The sequence below is a fragment of the Varanus komodoensis genome, unplaced genomic scaffold (genome assembly GCF_004798865.1).
Source record: "Varanus komodoensis strain SLA01 unplaced genomic scaffold, ASM479886v1 scaffold20_1, whole genome shotgun sequence".
In the NCBI taxonomy this organism is placed as follows: domain Eukaryota; kingdom Metazoa; phylum Chordata; class Lepidosauria; order Squamata; family Varanidae; genus Varanus; species Varanus komodoensis.
The window spans coordinates 19,804,104-19,826,161 of NW_025335587.1; the positions used below are offsets into that span (position 1 = coordinate 19,804,104).

At 56.4% G+C, this 22,058-nt stretch overlaps 2 protein-coding genes across 3 annotated transcripts in view; one reads left to right on the plus strand and one right to left on the minus strand.

Moving 5' to 3' along the window:
- Positions 1-85: 85 nt before the first annotated feature.
- On the minus strand, positions 86-19,927 carry AKAP10 (A-kinase anchoring protein 10). 2 transcript variants are annotated; one of them, XM_044430234.1, is made up of 15 exons: positions 19,878-19,927; positions 11,402-11,449; positions 10,886-11,065; positions 9,543-10,100; positions 8,563-8,661; positions 8,233-8,317; positions 7,390-7,513; positions 6,351-6,487; positions 5,187-5,331; positions 4,777-4,956; positions 3,679-3,788; positions 2,963-3,045; positions 2,503-2,555; positions 2,092-2,187; positions 86-1,376 (listed from the first exon to the last, which is right to left on the minus strand). In XM_044430234.1, the coding sequence occupies exons 1-15, from the start codon at positions 19,903-19,905 to the stop codon at positions 1,371-1,373; spliced, it is 1,932 nt and encodes a 643-aa protein (XP_044286169.1). In that variant the 5' UTR covers positions 19,906-19,927; the 3' UTR covers positions 86-1,370. The 2 variants fall into 2 exon arrangements, with proteins under 2 accessions (XP_044286169.1, XP_044286170.1); XM_044430235.1 differs by lacking the exon at positions 19,878-19,927 and adding an exon at positions 19,548-19,739.
- A 978-nt stretch (positions 19,928-20,905) lies between these two features.
- The window catches only part of ASPA (aspartoacylase), a 74,047-nt gene continuing 72,894 nt past the window's right edge, over positions 20,906-22,058 (plus strand). The window contains exon 1 of the mRNA XM_044430385.1: positions 20,906-20,967. The gene's annotated coding sequence lies outside the window, so the exon portion shown is untranslated. The remainder of the gene's footprint in view (positions 20,968-22,058) is intronic.

Sequence of the window (22,058 nt, forward strand, 5' to 3'; positions counted from 1 at the left end):
AGCTGAAAGAGGTTTAAGGAGAAAAACCGAGTTCTTCTGCATGGGAAAGACAAAGCAGATAAGGGAATGCACACAAAGGCACACATTTGGAATATATATATATATTCAATCAAAACACAATTAAATATGGTTTAATTACATGAATACTTGGGCATGAGACAATAAGGTGGTACACAGTACCAAAAAACCTATACACAGCTTTTTTTGCTTCTGGCAAACTGATGTAGAGAGTCTGCTAGGGCAGATATTGCAACGTTAAATGCTCGCTTCGTCCATCAAAGCTTTCAAAATGCTGGAGGGCAGATCAGAAGCACTCCTGCAGGTGAAGTGGGTTGTGTTTGTATGTTTGTTTTGCACAGGTCTTCAAAACAAGAAAAGCAAACAGGCATTTAAAAAAAAAAAACCCTCTCCAAAGAAAAAGTATTTCAATAGAAATGAAGGTGTTGGGGGGGGGGGAAACCCAGGAAAAACCCACATGCACAATGGAGTGGACCCCATTTTGAGCGCTTGGAACAATCCAGTAAAATTACCTGCCTGTCGCAGGTGCTGCAGCAGAGCAAGAGCGACTGCAGGTGGCATGAAAGAGGTTCTAAATCCTAGAAGGTCACTGGGAACTTGGAAGGAGGAAGCCCAATGGCTCAAAACTGGCATTTAAAAAGAACAGAGTTGGGGAAGGGACACGGCTTGGGGTCAATAGGATACTGCCCACGGCCCTCGGGGCACCCTCAGTTCCTTCGGCCTGCGTGCGAGCCCCACGTCCCAGGAAGAGGCCAGGCCGGTGCTCAGGCCAGACTGAAGGTGAGCCGAGGAAGACGCCGCTGGAAACAGACACCTGCTTCTCTGCAGAACAGGGGAAGGGCAAGGGCCGGTCCCTGCTCCGCTCAGAACGTTTCAAGTAGGGAAAACCCAGAACAGCTCTGGGATGGTATGACTCTTTTAAAAGGGGGGGAGGGGGCCACTGGCATCACCACCCAGCCCCTGTCCAGTGGGGTGAGGTGCTCCAGGCCATCCTGAAAAAAGGGGAACGAATCCCCACTAGCACCCTCTTGTGGGGAAGCCCCGGCACCGGTGCCCAGGGTGGACCCTATTCCAGCTCCGGAGTGTTTAGAGGAGTGATCCTTTGTGGGCGGAGCGGGATACACGGTGCAAGCAACGCATTCCTGGGCACGCTGGAGGGGAAGCCAATCAATCTGTGCCGGTGGGGGGGTCCTCTTCTCTTCCTCCCCATGATGCTCTTTCTAAAAGGAAGGGGCGGGGCTTCTGTGCAGTGCTTCAGTTCCGCAGACTCTGGCAGGAGGAGGGCGGAGGGAGACGCATCCGTCTCCTCTTCAAAAACACTCCTCATTCCCTTCGCTTGGGGCTTCCGGAGATCATAGCTGGGAGGAGAAAGCAGGGAGAGGCTGGTTTGAAAATGGACGTGCATCTGGAGCAGCGGCAAACCCACCTCCAGCTTTTCTGAGGGAGCTGGAAAGCCACTTGGGACTACCAGAGGCCGCACCCCCTCTCTCCATGTGCTGCAGACTGTGGTGGCCTTAACAGAAGTGCTCTGCAAGGACCAGGAGCACTTTTGCAAGGCGACAGGATGGGCAGGGGCCTGCCAAGCGGGCCGTCGTGCCAGGAAAGAGGCCTGCCTCGAAATGAGATGTGTCTCCTGTAGCCGTGGGCTTTCAAACCGGACGCCCTGAAATGTCTGGTTATCCTGCAAGAAGAACCCACTCCAGAGGCCAAAACACAAGTGCTTCTGGCATTCACCGCTGCAAGGACCCACGCTGGGCTTGTGCTTACAAACACACCGGCCCGGACGGAAGCGGCCTGATCCCTCTGCAAGGCAGCAGTAGCGGGCTGAGCCAGCTGAGCATGGGCGGGGAGCCGCTGGAGGTTCCCGGGCAGCCACAGGCCTTCCTCCTGGTCCCCCTCCCCTCCCCTCCCCTCCCCTCCCACAACTGGCCATTAAGAGCGTGCCGCTCAAATGAGCTGCCGCTCCGCAGCCTTCTGCCACCAGCTTGTACGGGCCGCTGAAACACCCTCCGGCTGAAGCGTCTTGCCAGCCCTGTCACGGAGCCGGCGGGTCCCGGGTCCCGGGCACGTTACCTTTGTGACTTTGTCTGCGGCCGGGCCGGGCTGCGCCTGCTGCATCACGTCACTGACTATCATCTTGGCTATCCTCCAGGCCATCTCCTCCTGGGCCTAGGGCAGAGACAGGCCCGTGGAGCACAGACTGCCATCCGCCTGGGGGTGGGGCAGGCACCCAGGGAAGCCAGCCGCCCCCCACCGACGTGCGACTGCAAACAGCGCCCCCTCGGCCAAGTTTCAAGAGCCCGGATGCTAAAGTGGACCCTGGGCACTAATCCGCGTGGCTTACGCCGGTTGCGCATCTGCAGTGCCCTGATTTTTCCGGCACAAAATAGCCAACCCCCACTGCTGAGACCCCCCCGTGTTGGCTTGGAACAGACATGACTAGCGACTTGGCTTCCGGGCTCGACGCTGGAAAAGCGGGCCTACCTCATCCGTGTTGCCCTGCACCCATTTCTTCATTGCTTGTGAAAACATGGACCCTGTTGGGAGCAGAGACAGAAAGCCGTTGCAGCGGCGGGGCTGTTCCTGGCGCCCGCCTGGCCGTTACCGCCACCTAGGAGCTGCCCTTCGGGCGTTAGTTCAAAAGCTGTTCCACCCCACACTGGCCACCCGTGGGGAAGCCCACGACAGAACATGAAGGCAACAGCACCCTCCCACCCACGTTCCCCAGCAAGTGGCTTCCTGCCTCTGCTGCCAGCGCTTCTCCCCCGCACTTCAGCCGCGGGTTGGTGACGAGTCTCCTGGCACGTCCTTAAGCGGTCGACCTGTGGCAAATCCAGTGGAACCTGCAGCCCCATGCCAGGCACCTGCCCTCTACCAACACGGCGGCTTCCAAGGGCCACCTGGCGGAGAGTGGCAGCGCAAGCGCAGCGAGGGAGCTGGCTACCTCTGGACTTCTTGACGTCGGGCTCCGGTTCTGACTCTCTGATGAACTGGCCCAGGTCACTCACTCGTCCAAATGTCATCTTCCTGCAGCGAGTGCCAACAGATGGAGAGAGAGACTCATTCGCTGTGGCAGATGGGGAGGGAGAGCCGGACACAGGGCAACCAACCCCCAGTCCACACACCCACTGTCCGAGCGGCAGATGGGCTCACACGTGCCTGAGTCCCAACCCAACCCTCGCTCCCCTCTCCCTCAGTCCCGGGGCCATTTCTGCCTTCCTGGAGCAATTAACCTTTGGCAGGTTGTGCAGAGAAGCCGGCAAGGCACCGCCCACTCACGAGCCGGCCCTGGAGAGCACAACGGACACGGCTGCCCAACCACCAGCCAAGGGCCAGCCAAGCCCTTTGCATCCAGGGAGCAGATGGGCGTTGGGGGGGGGGTACAGCCATGCAAGCCACCCCCTCCCCTGTCACCCAAAGCACCCAGACGGTCTCAGAGGTTCCACGAAAGGTGGCAAGGGCGGAAGGCCCCAAAACGCTACCGTGGGCCACACAACACCTTCGGCAATGCCCGCCCGTTCTTCAGCCATACGAGGCAGAAACGCAGCCGGCAGGAAAACCTCGCAGGGAGAGATCAGTCGCCCCCCAGTCACGTCCTGGGACGATGCTCCCCACGCGCTTCTCCTAACGAGCCCTCTCGCCACCCCCCAGGATCCTTACCCGGCATACGTGCGCTGGTACAAGGTCTCCGGATCCAAGCTGGCTGCATCGACGATTATTGCTTCATCAAAGTTTTTCAGGATTTTTACATTACTCTTTTTGAGGCTGGACTGCAATGTAAGTTCCAGGAATCATGAATTGTGTGTGCAGACATGGCAGGAAGGAGGGAGTTTGAGCTTGGCAGGGAGAAAAAACAAAAACCAAAACCTCAAGGCCGTGGATCAAAGAGGGCATTCTGGGAATCTTAACCCAACTTTCCAGGATCCCAGAACACATTTGGAAAACTCGGGGAAGGCTGAAATACTAAAGCTGAATCTCTTTTTTGTTAAAAAATCAAAAACCACGAGACAAAATTCTATCCTGCAAAAGCTGTAAAATTAAGAACTGCACCGAGGCCCAATGATTGTGAGTTTCCAGAAATCCGTCCACAGATTCTCCTTGAGTCACACAGACTCACGGGCCCCGTTTTTAAGCTTCGTAATTTTACACAAGCTCGGTCGTAGAAAATAAAAAGCACAGTCCCAAAGGGTGCGTTTTCCACCACGTGTTCTGGGAGGATTTCCCCATTTTACAGAGTACGAATTTCCGCAGATACGTACGAATGCATTTTATCTGCTTGGACTCATACAGTCCCACCGAGGTGGGGACAGAATGGGACAGAGCGACTGCAAAACGCACCCGGGGCGGCTTCTCCAATGTCCGAGTACCCCTACCTCTGCGTATCCCAGACGGCAAGTACCATGTGCAGAAGAGCGGGGGGGGGGGGCGAGGCAGGGGCGAAGGGACTCGGCGCAGGGGAAGGCCAGGGGCCGAAGCAAACGCAAGGCTCGCGAGTGGCCATCAGGAAGGGGCCAAGGAGAGGCAGCGTGGTGTAGTGGTTAAGAGCGTGGGACTGGGACTCAGGCGATCCGGGTTTGAGTCCCCGCTCGGCCGTGGAGCCCACTGGGTGACTTTGGGCCAGTCACAGACTCTGAGCCCAACCTGCCTCACAGGGCTGTGTTGTGGGGATAAGATGGAGGAGGAGAATGACGCAAGCTGCCTTGAGCCCTTTGTAGGAAAAAGGCAGAGTATAAATTTTTTTAAAAAAGGAGAACGCACCTGGGAGGGAGCGGAGCTGTCCGTGGAACCTGTGGGGGGGTCACCCTCGGAAGCGCTGCCGAGGCCGTGGGTGCTCTGGGGAAGGCTCCCGCTCGCAAATGGGTCGCCCCGGACTGAGTGGATGAGGTCATTCAAGTATTTGTAGTAAAGGTTGCTGGACAGGAAGCCAGGCAAAAAAACCTGCAAGGCAGAGGGGGTAGGGGGAGCGAAAAGGGGCTTGGAACGGGGACCGCAGCTCAGAGGCGAGTCCAAGAGGGAGGCGGGGACGGACGCCCCGCGTGTGTCACGGCTGGCACCCACGGGCAAGCCCAGCCGAGGGATTGCGCAGCTCTTCTGAACCTGCCGGCGGATTCTAGAGGCTCCCCCACCCCTCCAAGCGGAGGAGGAAGGAAAGGGGGGGCACTCTGCACCTTCTCCATCGTGGTCCAGGCTTGTCTCAGCGGAGTGGTGAAGCAGCTGGGAAGCGGCCCCCCCTCCCTGCAGATGTTGGATTCGATTTCCAGGCGCACGGAGTCGTCGAAACCAAGAGGGTGAGTGGCCTGCAGGGAGAAGTACCTGCAGCAGCAGAACAAGGGAGGAGAAAGTTACCCCCACAAACAATGGCGACGGGTTTTACAGCGATCCAAGCTCAACACGCCCCTTTCTCCCTCTTGGCTCGATTTCTCTCCCCCCGGGTAAAACGTGGCCCATGGCCTGCCCTTCTTCATAGGAAGAAGGCAAGGGGCGTGGCAGGATTCTGGGACTTGACCCCTAGGGTCTCCGGCCTTGGAGATCCGCACAGGCCTTGCGTCCATGTATCTCCTTTGCAGTCATGAGGACTAGAGCTTCGAGCCAACTTTCTCAGGAGGCTGAAGCAGCAGCCAGTTGCAATTCCCGTGCTTCTTCCCCCCCGCCTCCACTCCCGTCCTGGTCCTGAACTGGGAGGGGGCACCCAGCCCTGATCCAAGCCAGCCACCCCTTGCATCGTGCGGGCCTCTCTCCAGAGTGACAGCAGTTCCACCCCACAGCATGCTGGAGCGTTGCTTAGGGAAAGGGACGGAAGGTCTCAGAAGACACAGCTTCCTCGGACAACTACCGTTCCCAGAATGCTATGCATGGGGAGAGGGGGACAAGCCTCGTGGTTAGACTGCAGGATGGCAGGCAAGCAATGTTAGCATATGCTCCGTTATCCTCCGTAATGTCATGGGAGGCTGCTCTCCCTTTTTTCACTAAGAGGGGGTATAAAACGTATAAATAAACACATACATTAAATAAAGCACTCCTGTGCTCTCGAGGAAACCGAGGCGGTTAGTTATGGGAGAGTTTTCTGCACCCACCCTCTCCCCACCACCACCTAGTTTGCATACCGAAGGCTTCCAAGCTTTGCTCCAGCCACCAAGGCGGCCGGAATTATTAATATTTTAACTTAGGGTTAACTTGGAGATCCCGCGGACCCCCGCTTGCCAAGTTTGGATCGCGCTGCCACTCGACCCACCCAGCGTCAACTTCTGAACAGGACATTCAAGATGGGGGGCCCTGCTTGTGAGAAAGCGCTGCTCGGGGTGAGAGAAGTCGGGAGAGGGAGCGCCACTCACTTATCGTATAAGATCATCGCGTCGTTCTGCGCCTCCTGGCCGTCGTACTGCCCCTCTTTTGCGGCCAGCTGAGACTGGAAGTTGTCTGCCGCCAGCCAGAACTGCAGGATATTGACGGCGTCTTCTTTCTCCATGAACTAAGGGGCGAAAGCAAGGCATGAGAGCGCAGCCTTCCCCACCCATTCGTGAAGTGTCTTTCCATGCAGCCAGAGAGAGGCAGACGCTCCCAGCTTCCCTGGGAGCTGGGTCACTGTCAGCCTTATTTCAAAGGGGTGGACAAGATTTTCGGCCTCCTCGCAACCACTGGGCCACTGAAAGCGAGATTTGCCCAACAGCCCATTCCCGCTTCGCTAGGCGACCGGCGAGTCCTCCGCGGGTTGTTCAACCCACGGCGATGGACACACTGCAGGCTGGGGGTGGGAAGAACGTTAGCACCTTGCTTGCTGGTTTCATCGGAAGGCCTGCCCCGCACGGGACGAGAAGGGGAACATATGGCCGAGAACGCTTAGGAGCAGCCTGTTCTGCTAAGATTCCGCTTTGCCAGGAATACACCAGGCAGTTCTCAAGGACTCTCGAAGGTGCTACTTCTCAGTTGCCTATTCAAAATAGCGGTGCTTTTTAAGCATATATTTTAAGGTTGCCCTTCACACTCTGCCTCTGTTAAGTTCGCTCTTATAGCCGGCAGGGGGAGAGCGCAGCTGCACGGACAGGAAACAGCCGAACAGATCTTTCGAGTGCTGCGGTGGAGAAGAGACCAGGATGTTGCAACTGTGAGACTGGCTGCCGAGAGGCAGGATTCCTCCTCCCCAGTCCCGCAGCGGGCTGTTTCCTGTTGGGGCAGGGGGGAGGAAGGGGCCTGAGGATCCCTGGTGGAGAATTCGGCCACCGCAGTCTCAGCCCTCTTTCTTGGAGATGGGAGCAAGGGTCGCCTTCTCCTAGGGCTGTTAGGGGGCCCATCTCGTGAAGATCGAGCACGGTGGTCGGCTCTGCCTCGCACAGCTGAAACGCGTCGAAAAGGGGGGGGGGGTGATGTCCTCACCTCGGAGAAGTAGAAGAGGGCAGACTCGCAGAAGAGAATATCGGCCAAGTAAACAGTCCCACTGGTCAGCACCTCGATCTGGTATTTACAGAAGTGGTGACTTCGCAGGAATTCACTAAAGTGCCTGCATGAGGGACAGACGGGTCTCGTTAGCGGCCGCCGGGAGCAGATCGGAGACCAGCACCAGCTCGGCCAAGTGCAAAATGGCCCTGGAGGTTCCTCTGCTAACCTCATGCTGCCCAGAGAGGACGGTCCAAGCAAAACCGTCCGGCGGTGGGGCCAAAGGGGCAAGGGGCTGAGGTTCAGCCGTCGCGTGCCCCCCCACTGGAGAGGATCCTAGGAAAGGCAGGAAATGGCTGGTGTCGTGTCCCCCCCCCCCCGCCCCCCCCAAGCTCCCTGGACAGTTAAAAATGGCTCTCTAGTTCACGAGTGCAGAACCTCTTTGCACCTGGGGCCCAAGGGCCATTCCGGAGAACGTCTGCGGGGCCAAAAGCAGAAGGAGCAGGGCCCCCAGCACCAGCTTGCTTGACCTGAACACTCTTCCCACAAAACCATGCTGCCTCAGGAGAGGGATTTCAACCTTTACAAGGAGGATTGCCACACCAAAGCTGGGACCCAAGCATAGAAGGCTGAAGGGTGACGCTTTGGGAGGCTAGAATTCGCCTGCGGCCCTCGGTTTTGTACTCTTCCCTCTAGTCCAAGTAGGGGGGAATTTTGCTTCAGCTTCCCTCCTCCGCATAACTCTTGCACCCAGGAAGAGCTGAGCCTGAAACTTAGAATAGGAAGGGCTCCATCCCCACATTGTTAAAAAAAAAAAATTGGCAAAAGAGCCAACCGACTTACTCTTGTTCCATGGCATTAAACACTACCGATTGTGCTGTAACGAAGCAATTGGGGTCCACCTGTCCGTCTTCCCCGCAGATCTTTGCTGCAAGGTCACCAAGGTCATGCGTTAGTGGCGCCCCGCAGGGCCCAGAATCCTGCACTTGGGAAGGTGACTGGCCAGTTTGGAGGGCCTTCTCTGCGGCACACGGTACGGAGGGCTTCGGATGGCCCCTCGGAGTGGGACACGTGCCAGAGAATCCGTGCACTTTGCCGCTGCGGCCAAACAGTCCTGCCCTCGGTGCAATGGGCCCCCGGAAAACCCAGGACCCGCCTTCCCAAGGAACTTACCAACAATGTCGTTCCTCATCAGCTCTGTAACTGGTATTGGCTTAGCAGCATCGGGAGAAATATATTTGGTAAAAATGGTCACTGCGTCCTGTTCTATAGCTGGAAGGAAAAGGGAGACGGAAACGAAGGGGAGCTGGGGCAGTCAAGCAGTGAGGGACTGTATGGCAGGGAGAGCGACACACCTACACAGGTGTTGGCTCTCCTCCCGTGAAGCAAATCTGGAAACCGGGAAGGAGAGTCTGCTTCACGTGTTGGGCATCCTGAGCCAGACAAGCCACGCTTGGGGGAAGCCATGATGAGTGGGGACCCACCATTTCCTTCTCCTTGTCTGTGGCAGCCCCATGGCTCCTATCAGCTCTGGCCAGGCCAGCCGGTACAGAGGGGATAGGAGCTGTGGGGCAGGGATGGGAGGCTTGCAGCCCTCCAGATGATTCAGCCTACAAGCCCCAGGATCCCTCATCACTGGCTGGGCAAAAACAGGGCTGATGCGAAGCGAAGGCCCAACGAACTCAAGCTTTCTTCATGCCTTCCTCCAAAGGACGGGTACGACCTTACACAGAAAACATTGCCTTTTCTGTAGGCTGGGCCATTTGCCCGTCCTGCTCCAATGCCACGGACTAAACCTGGAGCTCTCTGCATGCAAACCACGTACTTTGCTACCAAGTTTTGGGCCCTCCTTGCCAAAAGCTCTGTGCTTGTGCTCGTACAAGCTGAAGGGTTTCTGCCTTCTAATTATGCCCAACACATTCAGCAGCCTTATCCAGCCCAAACTGCAGGCTGGGTCAACACCAAAGGATGAGCTAAGCCCTTCCGGGGGACACCCGGTCCCACTGGGCTCAGGGTGCTTATGCATCAACTTCAACTGGTTCTCCGGGGTCCCAGCTGGAAGCCACCCAATTGCTGTTTTGCAAACTGGGCTGAAATAATCCGAGCACCTCTGGGGGAAGCCGGAGGGAGGGAGGGAGGGAGATGGGACTTACTTTTCATGAGTTTTCCTGACAAGTCCTTTAACGAAAAGGAAGGGCTGTTTCTATTGGATACGGAGCTTTTGGAAGAGTTGTGAGGATCCTCGAAAGCACTGCAGCCCTCGACCTCGGTTGCTCCAGGCCCAAGACGGGCCTTCGCGCCCCCCTGGCAAAGGAGCAAATCGTTGCGAAGGCTGTGTGTCCGGACATTGAGTTCGGCCGCCGACGGCTTGACCTGCAAGGGCCAAGGTGGGCCAGAATCCTCCGGTCGCTTGTCCAGGGACTCCGAGGAGGGAGAAGACACGGAGGTGCCGTGCTGTTTGAGCGAAGGGGAGACGGGCTCGGCCAAGGAGCTGTGCTTGACCGTGTTCAGGCTGTGTGCTCTGATGCGGGACCATGTGGTGGAATGGAAGCTCTCGGCCTCCAGCCAGAACCTGACCAGATGCTCCATGCGATGCAGCTCCATGAACTGGATGAAATACGGGAGGGCCACCGCGTCCAGGAGGACTTGCTCAAGTGTCTTTGAAAGGGTGGATTTGGTCTCTTCAGCCCGGTAGTCCAGACAAGATCGGCCTAAAGGGGAGGCACAAAAGGGAGAAAGTTACTTGCTAGTTCACCATCAGTACCACTTATTTAGCGCCAGTGGGTGCTCAGGGTGCTTTGCAGTGCCCTGCCCCAAGGAGCTTACACTTCAAAGCAACGATGCTTTTCTAACCCTGGATCGCTTGCATTCTGAAATAGCAGGACTGTCAACACATTAATTGATATTTAGCCAATTCATGACTAGACCACTGATTACAGCTGCCCCCCAATCAAGGAAAATGCGTAGAGTCAAGCTTCTTCCCCCTTTACCTGCATGGCAAATATCATAAAAACCTATTCGTCCAAAGAAAACACAACAGAACAAGACCTTGATATGCCTGATTCTTGCAGCAGGCTCCCTTCTTACCGGAGCACGAACGGAAAGCAAAACATCCCTCCTAAAATGGGTGCTGCCAACCAGTTTCATACATTTGTACAAGTGCGTGTATGAAAAGGAGTCCGTTTTTAAGTCCATTTCATCAGGGCACTTGTCAAATTTTTAACCCCCTGCTCCACTCAAGCAGCAATGCTATGCCGAAGTTTAAACATTTTATTCCCACGTGAACTCTTCCGACACAGTCGAACGTGCAAAGACGTACAACCCAACCATGCTCTTTCTGCTAGAGGTCAGAGGGCAAGGCGAGGCTAGCAGTTCCTGGCAATTCGGCCCCGTGTGCTTCCTTAGCCCCGGCTCATTCAGGCCGGGCCAACGGCTCGCGATCGAGGAGCACAGAGGGTCCCGCCCGGGCAGGAGAAGGCAGGAGGCGGAGGCTCACCCAGGTCTCCGAAGTGCACGGCCTCCGTGTGGCCCGGGTGCTTCATCAGAACCGCCGTGCGGCTGCTTGAGGAGTCCATGTTGGCGGAGATGGCGCTGATGGCCACGTGGCTCGGTGCAGCGGCGTCCAGCACGGCATGGTTCCTGGTGCTTCTCGCAGGGGAATGTACGGGCGCTGCAGCTGGAACGGAGGGGAAAAACTAACCAGAGGAAGGGATCGGGGCCCTTCGCCCCCTTGCCTTGTCTTCCTGACCTGGTTAAACCAGGCGTGGGGGAACTCTGGCCTGGGGGTTCCACTCTGGTTGGCCCTGGCGGGGAGCCTCCTTTTCCCACCCCTTTCCCTCAACCTTCTTTCTTTGGGGGGGTTTGCTGGATTTTGTGTACCCTCCACCACGTTTAAAAGATAATGTACCATGTGCCCTTAATGACAGACAGGAGGAGCCTGAAAGTCTGTGGAACTGGCCAGATTAAGACCATCTTGTGCAACCCACCTCAGACTTGAGAACTAGGCACTAACCTTTAATTGTCTTGGATTCTGTTGCCTTTTCATGCTCTTTGCCTTTCACTGCAAAAAACAAAACCCCGCCATTAGGTGGATTTCTGTCAGTACCAAGACAGTGGGAGAGAGGAGCACTTTGTGGCAAAGGACAGATTTGGGTCATGATGGGAAGGCTAATACTGGCTGCAGCCTAACTTGTCTTCTGGAACGGAGTAACTTAATTTTTAATGCGTCTAACCTGGGCCTCAACCCAGAAAGGATATGAGGGCAAGGCATCCCAGGAGCAGCTTTGGGAAGGAGGAATCACGCTAACACGCACACACAGGCAAACAGACAGCGAGAGCTCCTCGGACAATCATTGAACACGGCTGCGTTCCCAGTCAAAGTTCATCACGGCCATTTGGCTAATTTTTACTCTGTCGTCCAAGGCGGCTCAGGCTGTGAAGCGTTCTTTTCTGAAGCGCCTCCGTGCCATTTCGGCCCAGAAGAACGGGGGCCACTGCCCACAGCCATCAGGCGGGTCTCTTGGTGCTGCGCAACGTTTCCGCATCACAGTGCGGCTGGTGGGGACACCAACATCTCCGCAGGTCGTGCCTAAATGGCCATTTGGCTCTTCCTTCACCGCTCACACAAACGGCGTGGCCTTGCTGAAAGAAGCAAGCTGGACGGGAGACAGGCGGCCAGCTCCCGAGCACACAGAGCATTTTTTCACGAGGCACTGATGCAGCCAGTGAGTTCACTTCGGTTGCCCATCCCTTCACCCAGGCGAACACGTTCGCCCTGCGCTAGCAGAAGCTGGAGGTCACGGAGGAACGCGCTGTCTGGACGGCCTGCTGACCCTCCAGCGGCCCGCTGACCCTCCTGATGACCTATTTCAGGAGCCTCGGCCCCCAGATACGGTGCTTTTAAGAATGGGGGGGGGGAAATGTCCTGGCACGGCCTCAGCAGAGTCACCCGCAGCTTCGTCACGCACGCTGCGGCAGGCCCTGGAATCTGTTGAGTCGGCGCTTTGAGGATGCTGCTAGCAGTGAGCAGTTTCCGTTCAGAAAACTAGATCAACAGCCAGCCAAAGCTTTCACTTTCCCTTCCTTCTGGACGGGGCATGGCGAAGGTAGCGGGTGGCCAGGCTCTTACTAAGACGACTTCTCCCTCTGCTCTAAAGAAGCACGTTTTTAGCAGACGGGAAGCGGGCCCACGATTGCCGACCTGCACCACCGAGATGCTGCGCTTTTTCCAGCATTCGTAGGCGGCATGTGCCAGGTTTCTTTCTTTCTCACGCTTCCTGCCACTCCAGCAAGAAAGCAGCTGTTTTGGCAGCACCGTTTTGAGCTGAAAAGCAGTGGGGGGGGCTTATTCTCCATCCCCCCTCCTCCTTCATCCAAACAGGTATCCTCCCAAGGTATCCTTTTTGCCAGATTCAAAAAGAAATCACTGGAGGAGCACATCAGGGCCCAGTGCAATTGGTAACCCGAGATGTTTTCACCCCAGGGCTGCCATCGCATTAAATAAATCTCCCTTGCTGAGTAATCATCCAGGCCTTCACTAACAGATTAAATCTGCATAAATGCAGATACGGGAAGAAGGGTTTAACGCCACAACTTGGCACCAGACCACAACTCGGTGCCTTCGAGGTGTGCTGGGCAGCAACTCCTGCCATGCCTAGCCGGCAGGCCCACACCAGAACCAAAGTCCTTCAGGTGGCAGAGGCAGCTGCTGTTCTAAGGGACCAGGAAGCTCCCGCCATCTTGGCAGAGGCACTTCCCAGACCCTTTCCTCCCACGGGATGCCTCTCAGGGGACACCCCTTGGCTGCTGCAGTGCACTGGGACTTCTCGCATCAAAAATAATGCTGGAAGCACTGCAGGGGAGGGGGCGAATTAGTTTCCGCTAATCTGACAATTATTCAGACACTGCAGCCCTGCTTTGCCTGTGAGTTTCCTTTTCAGCTGGAGCTGCCGGTGAGTGCCTGAGGCCTTTGCGTGCGCAACAACAACACAGACCAGGTTCTTCCCAGCTGGTTGATCTCAAATGACTTGGTATTCCTCGCATCCTTTACATCCTCCTCCAAGGTGCTTGGGGTCCTTTGCATGTTCTCCCCACCCCAGCGTCCATCCTCGCAACCGCCCTTGTGAGGGCAGTGAGACAGGAGGCACAGCCTGGCGCCATGCATGGCCGGATGGGGGTTGGAACCGAGGCTCTCCTGCTCTGATCTCACTCGCCCAGACTTGTCCGTGTCATGCCACGAGGCTACTTAACTGGCAATTTGTTTCCCGTAACAGGAACTCAGTGAATGTCATCACCCAGGGTGGCCTGCGTTGCTAGTCACGCCCAAATATTTCTGAATTACTGTCAGCCTCACGCACTAATAACAGAGCACCACTTTTAAAGCAAAAGCCAGTCATGTTCCAGCACAGTAAAGATGTTGTCACACAGACAGACCTCCGAGGAGAGATTCAGGAAGAGATCTGAATAAACTCCACCAGGTATCTGTAGATAGGGAGCCCACCCAACTGCCTTGAGTTAGAAATCACACAGAAGAGCCTGAAACCGCATGCAACATTCATGTCCAACGAAACTGGCCCACGTCCACTAGCCTGGTTACCTATGGCGATTCGAAATCACTTCCAGGCAACCAGACCAGAGAAGTGTGTGCTGTCTTTCAGGTCAACTATCTGCCACAGGGACATGAGTGGAAGGGGGCTACAAACCTCTTTGTGGGCCAGCAGACAGTGTGAACTTATCTGAAATTCTGGATTGCCAAGTCGGTCTCAAAGAACAGGACGGGGTGAATCGATTATCTTGGATGTGCCACTAAAGTCACCAGGGCTGCAGAGGAGAGGTAAGCGTTCCTTACTCTGGAGAGACTTGGAGCGGCTTGTCTGAATCTGACCGGGTGTCTTCAGTACTGAGGTGACAGGCACTTTCAGAACGGCAGGCCGCTTATAAATATCGTAAGCAATATAGACCGATTAAAAAGTGGCATTTGTGCTAGATTCACACCGATGAGGGCCAAGCTGCACCGAGCGCTCTGTGGCACTTGGAGGGTCGTGCATTGCTCACCAACTTCAGCTGGCCCACTAACACCTCGGAAGTTAAAGCAAAGAGGCTAGGCTTTCCACAGCCTCCTATCGCTTTCCCAGCCACCACAGCCCGTTTCTTTAGTAATGCAGAAAAGGCCACCAGCTCCATCGATGTCTGAAAACTTAAGCATGGGCTGCCAGTTTATACCTTAAGCCCAACACTTCAAAAAGCTTCTTCAGACCTCTCTCCCCAGAGACTCCCCATTCAATCTTTGCCTGGCAACGGGCCTTTAGGAGACACCCTCAAAAGCCACGCCACATTCTAGCCTTCCCCAGCTCTGTGCTTTCCAGAGGTTGTGGTTGACTAAACCCACAGGATCCTTCACCATAGGCCATGCTGGCTGGGGCTGATGGGAACGGAAGCCCCGGGCATCTGGAAGGCGCCAGATGGGGAAAGGCTACCCAGTTCTCAGCTGCTGCCTTCCCAAACTGAACCTTCTTCAGCCTCTCTCAATATGAACTCACAGGCAATCTAAGCCGAACACTTCCTGCGCCTTTGCCCTGAAAGGGGCAGGGCTCGCTCACTATCAGCTTGCCAAACACCGCCCTGTATTGTTCTCCGTATCTCCAACTACAGTAAAGGAAAGTCCCTGACTTGAAAGCAATCCCTTCTTTCTTTTCTGCCTTTAAGAAAAGCCTTAGGAGTCATTTACCTCCTTTATGGCATCCTCTAGAGTGCTTATCGCAGAGGATGTCCCAGAGGCGGCTGTGATTGCCAGCAGGGGAGCCAAAGTGCATTTTTCAGAATCATCGCATGGTAAAGGGTTTGGGGGATTGTCCAGCTGCAGACCACAGGTAGAGAATCTCATAGAATAGCAGAGCTGGATGGGGCCATGAAGGCCATTAAGTCCACCCCCCTGCGGTTGCAGGACGCCACGTCACACCATCCCACTCAGAGGCTGCCCAGTTCCTTTTTGAGTGTCTCCAGGGTGGGCGAGCCCCCCACCTCTCCAGGCAGCTGGTCCCACGGCCGTATTGCTCTGACCGTGAGGAAGCTTCTCCTGACGCCCAGCCTGAATCTGGGCTGTCGCAACTAGAGCTGATTATTCCGTGTCTGGCATCAGCGAGAAGAGATCTTGACCTTCCTCTTTGTGAGAGCCTTATAGAGGGATATCATGTCCCCCCTCAGTCTTCTCTTCTCAAGGCTAAACATGCCCATTTCTCCCAGTCTCTCCTCATAGGGCAGTTTCCAAACCCTGGGTCATTTTTGTTGCCTTCCACTGGACCCTTTCTAATTTCCCTGCATCTTTCTTAAATCTTGGTGCCCAGAACTGGACACAGGACTCCAGCTGAGGTCTGCCTAGTGAGCAGCAGAGGGGAACTACTACTTCTCATGATCTGAAAGCAATACTTCTGTTAATGCATCCCAAAATCTCACACCCACATACTCGACAACAGATTATACTTGCACGTAGAAAGTTGGAGGAAGGAGGATTCTGGTGAAGCAACCCCCAGAAATACATGTTCGGGGAGTTTTTGGCAAGGGAAGCATCCAAGCACGGCACCCCCCCCCCCGCCCCGTATGACTGGGCAGGATGGATCACGCCATTGTTTTTAATGGGCCGCTCAGGAGCACATGGAGGCAGGAAGGTGAACCTGCATTCCGGCGCCTGACTAGGCCCACGAGAGCGCCAAGGATGGAGGAGGGCAGTGGAGCCCATGCTTGCCAGCTGCCCACAAAGCAAATTTGCTTTGTAGTGGCACCACGAGATGCCTTATCTTAAGTTTTCTGTACTGACTGCTTTGGGGAAATTTGTGGGAAAGATGGCTCAGACACTGAGGTCTGAATAGAGATCTTTGTAACATTTGTATTTTAAATGTGTTTTTAATCTTGTTCAAATGCCTCTCTCTCTCTCTCTCTCTCTCTCTCTCTCTCTCTCTCTCTCTCACACACACACACACACACACACACACACACACACACACGTCCATGTATGACAAGCCACATGCTAGATAAATAAATGGAAAATTCAAGGTGCTGTCAGCCGGATCTTACAATTGCATCAGTCTCAAATCTCTTTTGTTACAGAGTATCACAGCAACACTTTCTTTTGTCTGGGCAATAAACACTGTTTGAAGAAAGAAAACATTGTTATGCTGATGTTTGTTGCACAGACTGCACAAGATACAAAGAGTGTCCAGGCAGCAAACTTTCCCCTTTGGTTTGTGTTGCTTCTGGAAAAGACCTGAGCCTACGAAGCCTCCAGAAATTCATCCCCTGCCATCCTGGACCTTGATTAACTGACCGGCAGCTACCAAGCCTGGTAGCAGTTCCGGCTCAGGATTCTCCCGACAGGCAAAGCCCCTTCGTAAATCAACCGCAGTGCATTAGCTGAACAGCTGAGCTGCCCCTATCAGATGCAGATGTTCACCATGCCTTAAAAGTATCTGCTTGACAGCATGAAAGTAACCCCATCAAAAGTCTCCCGCACACACGAAGGGTGCATTACGCAACCCACAATTTGTGGGTTTAATTCAAAACACGCCAACAGGCATGTTTTCTTATTTCCTTTATCTATTGCTGCCTTTCCCCTGTTTTTGGCAAAATAGCAGAACGCGAGCGCTTCGAGGGCATTCCTGAAATCAGGTTTTTTGAGGTCAACCGTACATAGGTGTCCCTGCCGGCTGCAAGCCACGATCCAGGACCAACTTTAAATGATTGGATGAGGATGTATTTATCTCATCTGTAGTCTGTCTCTTCCCGAAAGGCTCCAGAGTGCCTCCTACTCCACACCCCACCTCACCCCTTCACCCTTGGGGCAACCTACTCAGAGAAGGCAGGCAAGGCGGCACCTGCAAAGGCTCCGACCTTTCAGGGTACCTGCTCTAGTCTCACCAGCGAGGCTCCCAGAACGGGTCTCTCATGACACAGGAGGCTTCACATGACACGGAAACCTTCCCCACAACACTAGTAAAAGCTTTAAAAATATCTGACTCGCTTATATTACTTTGGGCGCAGAAGTTCTGGCAAATCCCCAGTTTAGGAACCTGTTCGTGCCAGGCCTGGGTTGAGCCTTTGAAATTCCTGCACTAGTTCAAGTCACACATCCTAAATTATTAAAACGAGGAATGTTTCCAAACCGAGAGAGAGAGAGAGAGAGAGAGAGAGAAAGAGCTAAGGGTTTCTAATAGGAGAGCAGCTCCACCAGAGACACTGGCTCAGGTTTGGAGCTTGCAGGCTGGGAAAGCTGAGACCTTTTTGCCTAATGAAAAAGCCATTGCAAGGTGTTTCCTTGCTGGTAATGGCTGTTGCCGTCTTGCTTCACTGCAGATAATTCATCCAGATTTTGCTGATCCCGGCCCGGTAGCATCTGGACCACGGCTGGAGCTGGAGAGCTGCTGACGGCGACTCCAGCAGGAGCGCCCCCCTCCGCTTTCCCGGAGTGCACGGAAGCCGCAGCAAAAGCGGCGGCCAAGAGAAAAACCAAGTTCTTCAAGGACGTTCACGTGCGCCCTTCCTCCCACTCGGGGAGGCTGGGTGTGCTCGGAGGCGAGGAAGAGGCTTCGCCACAGAGGCCGGAGAGGAAGAGCCACGCTCCTTCCGCGCACACCTAGCCCGCTTGCTGGGCTGCCTTTTCACACACCGGCCGCGCCCCGGCCCTGCTTGGCTTCTTTCTCCGCTGGGTATAACAGCCCGGTCTGTGGATGCCGGGTACATTCCTCGACCCAATGCCAAGATCTTGGGCACACCCCGCTGCCCCTTGGAAAACCCTACCCCCCCTTTCAGCCACCCCGTCCACAAACCTCTCGGCCATCCTTCCCTGGGGCTCCCACCTCCCGTTCCTCCTCCTGTAACTTCCGCAAGGTGTTCATTCTCTGCCGCTCACCTGATTTCCTGCAGTCCACCACAGCCACCTTCCAGGAATCGGAGCCCCTCCTCACTCCCCTCCCGCCCCAGCTCCCCACCACACGGCGCCCCCTTCGCACACGGCTCTTGATCCTCCAGCCCCAAGTTGATGTTCACCCCCCACCCCCAGCCGGGACATGGGCTTCCTCTTCCCCACCTGCTGTCGGTTGCAAAACCTCCCCCCACACACTCTGCTCAGACTACCTGAAGCAGAAGGAAGGTAGACCCCTCCCCTTATATACACCCCCCCCCCAAGAACACAGACCCCCCTCAGAAGCCCCCCCCCCCCGGAAAGACAGCTTTCTTCCCACAACGCACTTCACTCAGCCCCTTTATCGCACTCCCCACAAAACGCAGGCCCTCTCCACTCACCCACCCAAGCCCGCCACCCCCAAACTCGGGAAGACAGGCCCCCCCCACAGCTCACACCCCCATCATACGACCCTTTGTTCTTGAGAGTGCAAGGGCCCCCGGCCGTCTCAAGTTTGGTCACTTCTGAGTGAAAAAAAAAGGGGCTCCTGTGCCAGCTGTCAACGCTCCCCAAAATCAGACGGGCAAACCCTTCCTCGCAGCTCCCCTCTTCTTCACTGTGCCCCCAGTTCAGACACAGACCCCCCCCCCATACACACACTTTTATCAAGCTGCCCCAAGCAAAAGAGCCATGAGACACAAGGAGCGGGCGGATAGGGAAGGGGGCTCAAGGGGAGCGCACAGTAAAGGGGGTTCAAGTACAGGGGGAGGCTGTTGCGGGGAGGGGGCTGCCTTCCTGAGCTGGGGGGGGCTCCTGATGGGCAAAAGGGGGGCAAAGGTCGTAGAGTGCCATAAGGGAGGGTGCGCGACACACGGGGCAGGGGCCCGCCTGCTTCAATCCGGGGGAGGGGGCAAAGCGGGCGGGGGGCGCCTCTGCCGCTGAGTGGGGGGCCCCACCGGAGCTTGGGAACCAGGGAGAGATGGGGGGGTCGAGGCTGCGACCCGAATCCCTGGGGGCACCGTGCGGGGAGGGGGTCGTGCGTCAGAGGAGGGGGCGTCTCCTTGGGCCGGGGGTCCAAGGGGGTCCAAGGGGCGGGGTCGCCGTTCCCCCCCCCCCCCGCAGCAGCCCCCTGCAGCTCCGGGAGGCGGACCAGCTCCTCCGGCACGCGGCCCTCCACCCGCTCGCCGCCCCCGCCGCCAGCCCGGGCGGGAAGGCGCTTCCCCCCGCGAAGACCCCCGGGCGGCCCCCCGCGAAGACCCCCAGGTACCTTTCCGCTTGAAGAAGGACATGGCGGCGCGGCCCGGGGCGCGGTGGCGGCCCGCCCCGCGTCCCTCAGGGCTCCCGAGGCGGCAGCAGCGCCTCCCGCGGGCTCGCCCCGCCGCCTCGCGCTCCCCACACGAAGACGGAGGAGGCGGCGGCAGCCGCCATGTTGTCAACAACCGCCGCCGCCGCCGAGGCTCCTTCTTCCGGGCGGCGAACGGCCGAGGTGAGGCGAGGGCCCGCGGGGCATGCCGGGAGTCAGAGATGAGGCGGGGGAGGGGGCGCGGGATAGCTATCTTTATATATATATATATATATATATATATATATCGGTTACCGGCCGGCCTCTTGCCCTCCAAAGGCATGGCCGCCCTGGCGTCGGCCCCTCCAGAATGCGGAAGAGTGGCCATCTTGGACGAGGGCACGCCGCAGCCAGACGGGCGGGTTACGGGAGGGAGGCCATCTTCGGCGAGGGCACGTCACCCCACGTTGAGGGGGTGCGGCCATCTTGAAAGAGGGCACACTCTCCGGAAAGCCGGTAGCGTGAGAAGGAGGCTTTTCCGGGTGAGGGCATGCTCCGCCGAAGGCATGTAGGCCATCTTGGAAGAGGGCACACTCTTCGGAAAGCCGGGAGCGTGAGCAGGAAGCTTTCCCGGGCGAGGGCATGCTCCACCGAAGGCATGTAGGCCATCTTGGAAGAGGGCACACTCTCCGGAAAGCCGGTAGCGTGAGCAGGAAGCTTTCCCGGGTGAGGGCATGCTCCGCCGAAGGCATGTAGGCCGTCTTGGAAGAGGGCACACTTTCCGGAAAGTCGGGAGCGTGAGGAGGCGGCTTTCCCGGGCGAGGGCATGCTCCGCCGAAGGCATGTAGGCCATCTTGGAAGAGGGCAGACTTTCCGGAAAGCCGGGAGCGTGAGCAGGAAGCTTTCCCGGGTGAGGGCATGCTCCGCCGAAGGCATGTAGGCCATCTTGGAAGAGGGCACACTTTCCGGAAAGCCGGGAGCGTGAGCAGGAAGCTTTCCCGGGTGAGGGCATGCTTTGCCGAAGGCATGTAGGCCATCTTGGAAGAGGCCTACATGCCTTACGCAGCCTCAGTAGGCGCAGCCGAGCCGAGGATAGCCATCTTGTTGAAGGGATATGGGGGAGTTCTTTGGACTGGCGACAACCGAGCCTGATGCCGAGTGGCCCCGGTTCGGACATGTTGGGTAAGGGCAAAAGCAGGCGTCAGAGGTGGATAGACCGAGAAATCGATGCGGGGTTCTTCGTGAAGATTGGCGACAACGTGAACCACCTGCCCTCAACTCGGCAATCTCTCGATGTGTTGGACTACAACGTCTATCCGTCTCTACCATCAGCTGGTTGGGGCTGATGGGAGCTGTAGTTCAACGCATCTGCAGGGCGCCAAGTTACAACTTGTCGGTTTTCCAGGTGTGTGTGTGGTTTTTTTTTTTTTTTTTTGCAACTTCTATCAGCTGCAGCCAATGGCGAGGGCTGATGGGAATTGTGGGTGCTCCAGATGTTTTGGCTTACAATTTTCCCTCCCCGTCTTCTAAGGGACAGACTGTACTTCACCCACCACACAAATCTTTCTTCCCTTCCACAGCTTTCAGTCATTGTATTTGGGACCCTCTCCAGCCAGCCATGAATGTTGGGAGTTGCTAAGTCTAAAAACACGCAGAGGATTGCTGGGCTTTCTCTGTCTAAATAGGCATCCTCAGGAAAGCTGTGACTCTGGGGTTTCCCACGTGGGGCCCCTGGGCCCCTGTGTGCCCACAGTCCCCCCCCCCCCCCGCCCCCCCCAGCTTCTCTGCCGCTCCTGGTTTTGTAATCTGGTCTGCCTCTGAACTGGGAGAAAGCTCAGACCGAGCACCACACGCGAACTCGAAGGAACCAAGCAATTGTTGCAGCAGCTGTAACTGTTACCGATCCCAAAAACACCATCTATTGCTTTTGGCCCGACGTTGCCTGGAAACACAAGGGGGCGCCAGGGCACCAGCTTTGCACACCGGCTGCAAACTTTCCTCTAATTGCCTTCGATTTCCCCGTTTTACAACCCAGATGAGATGCCGCTCCGTTATAACTTACAAACTCTGGAACAACGCAGTACCGTTTAACTCCTAGGCCGCCCAAACGCTTTTCTTCCGCGCCGCACTCCCTAAATGCTCCCTTCCTCCCTCCTCCTGCCTGCATTCCGCTTTCTGCCCCTCATGTCGAGCAGCCCGCGCGTCCCAGCGGGTCCCCTTTCCGTTTGCGCATCTAGGGCGCAATCCTAGGCAGCAAAGGCAGCGCGGAGTTGCGCCAGCGTTTGCCTCCTGCGCGCAAGGCCAGCAAACGCTCGCGACCCACGTGCAAACCGATACGCAAATAATTGCAGCGCTTGTTGGCGAGCAACTCGGCCCCGCGCTCTTCCGTGATTGATGCGTCGCTGCCTCCGCTCAGGTGGAATCGTTCCAGGCGCCCGAGCGGTCCTTGGCCAAGGTGCGGTTTTGGGGGGAGAGCGCGCCCCCCGTTGCGGTGCG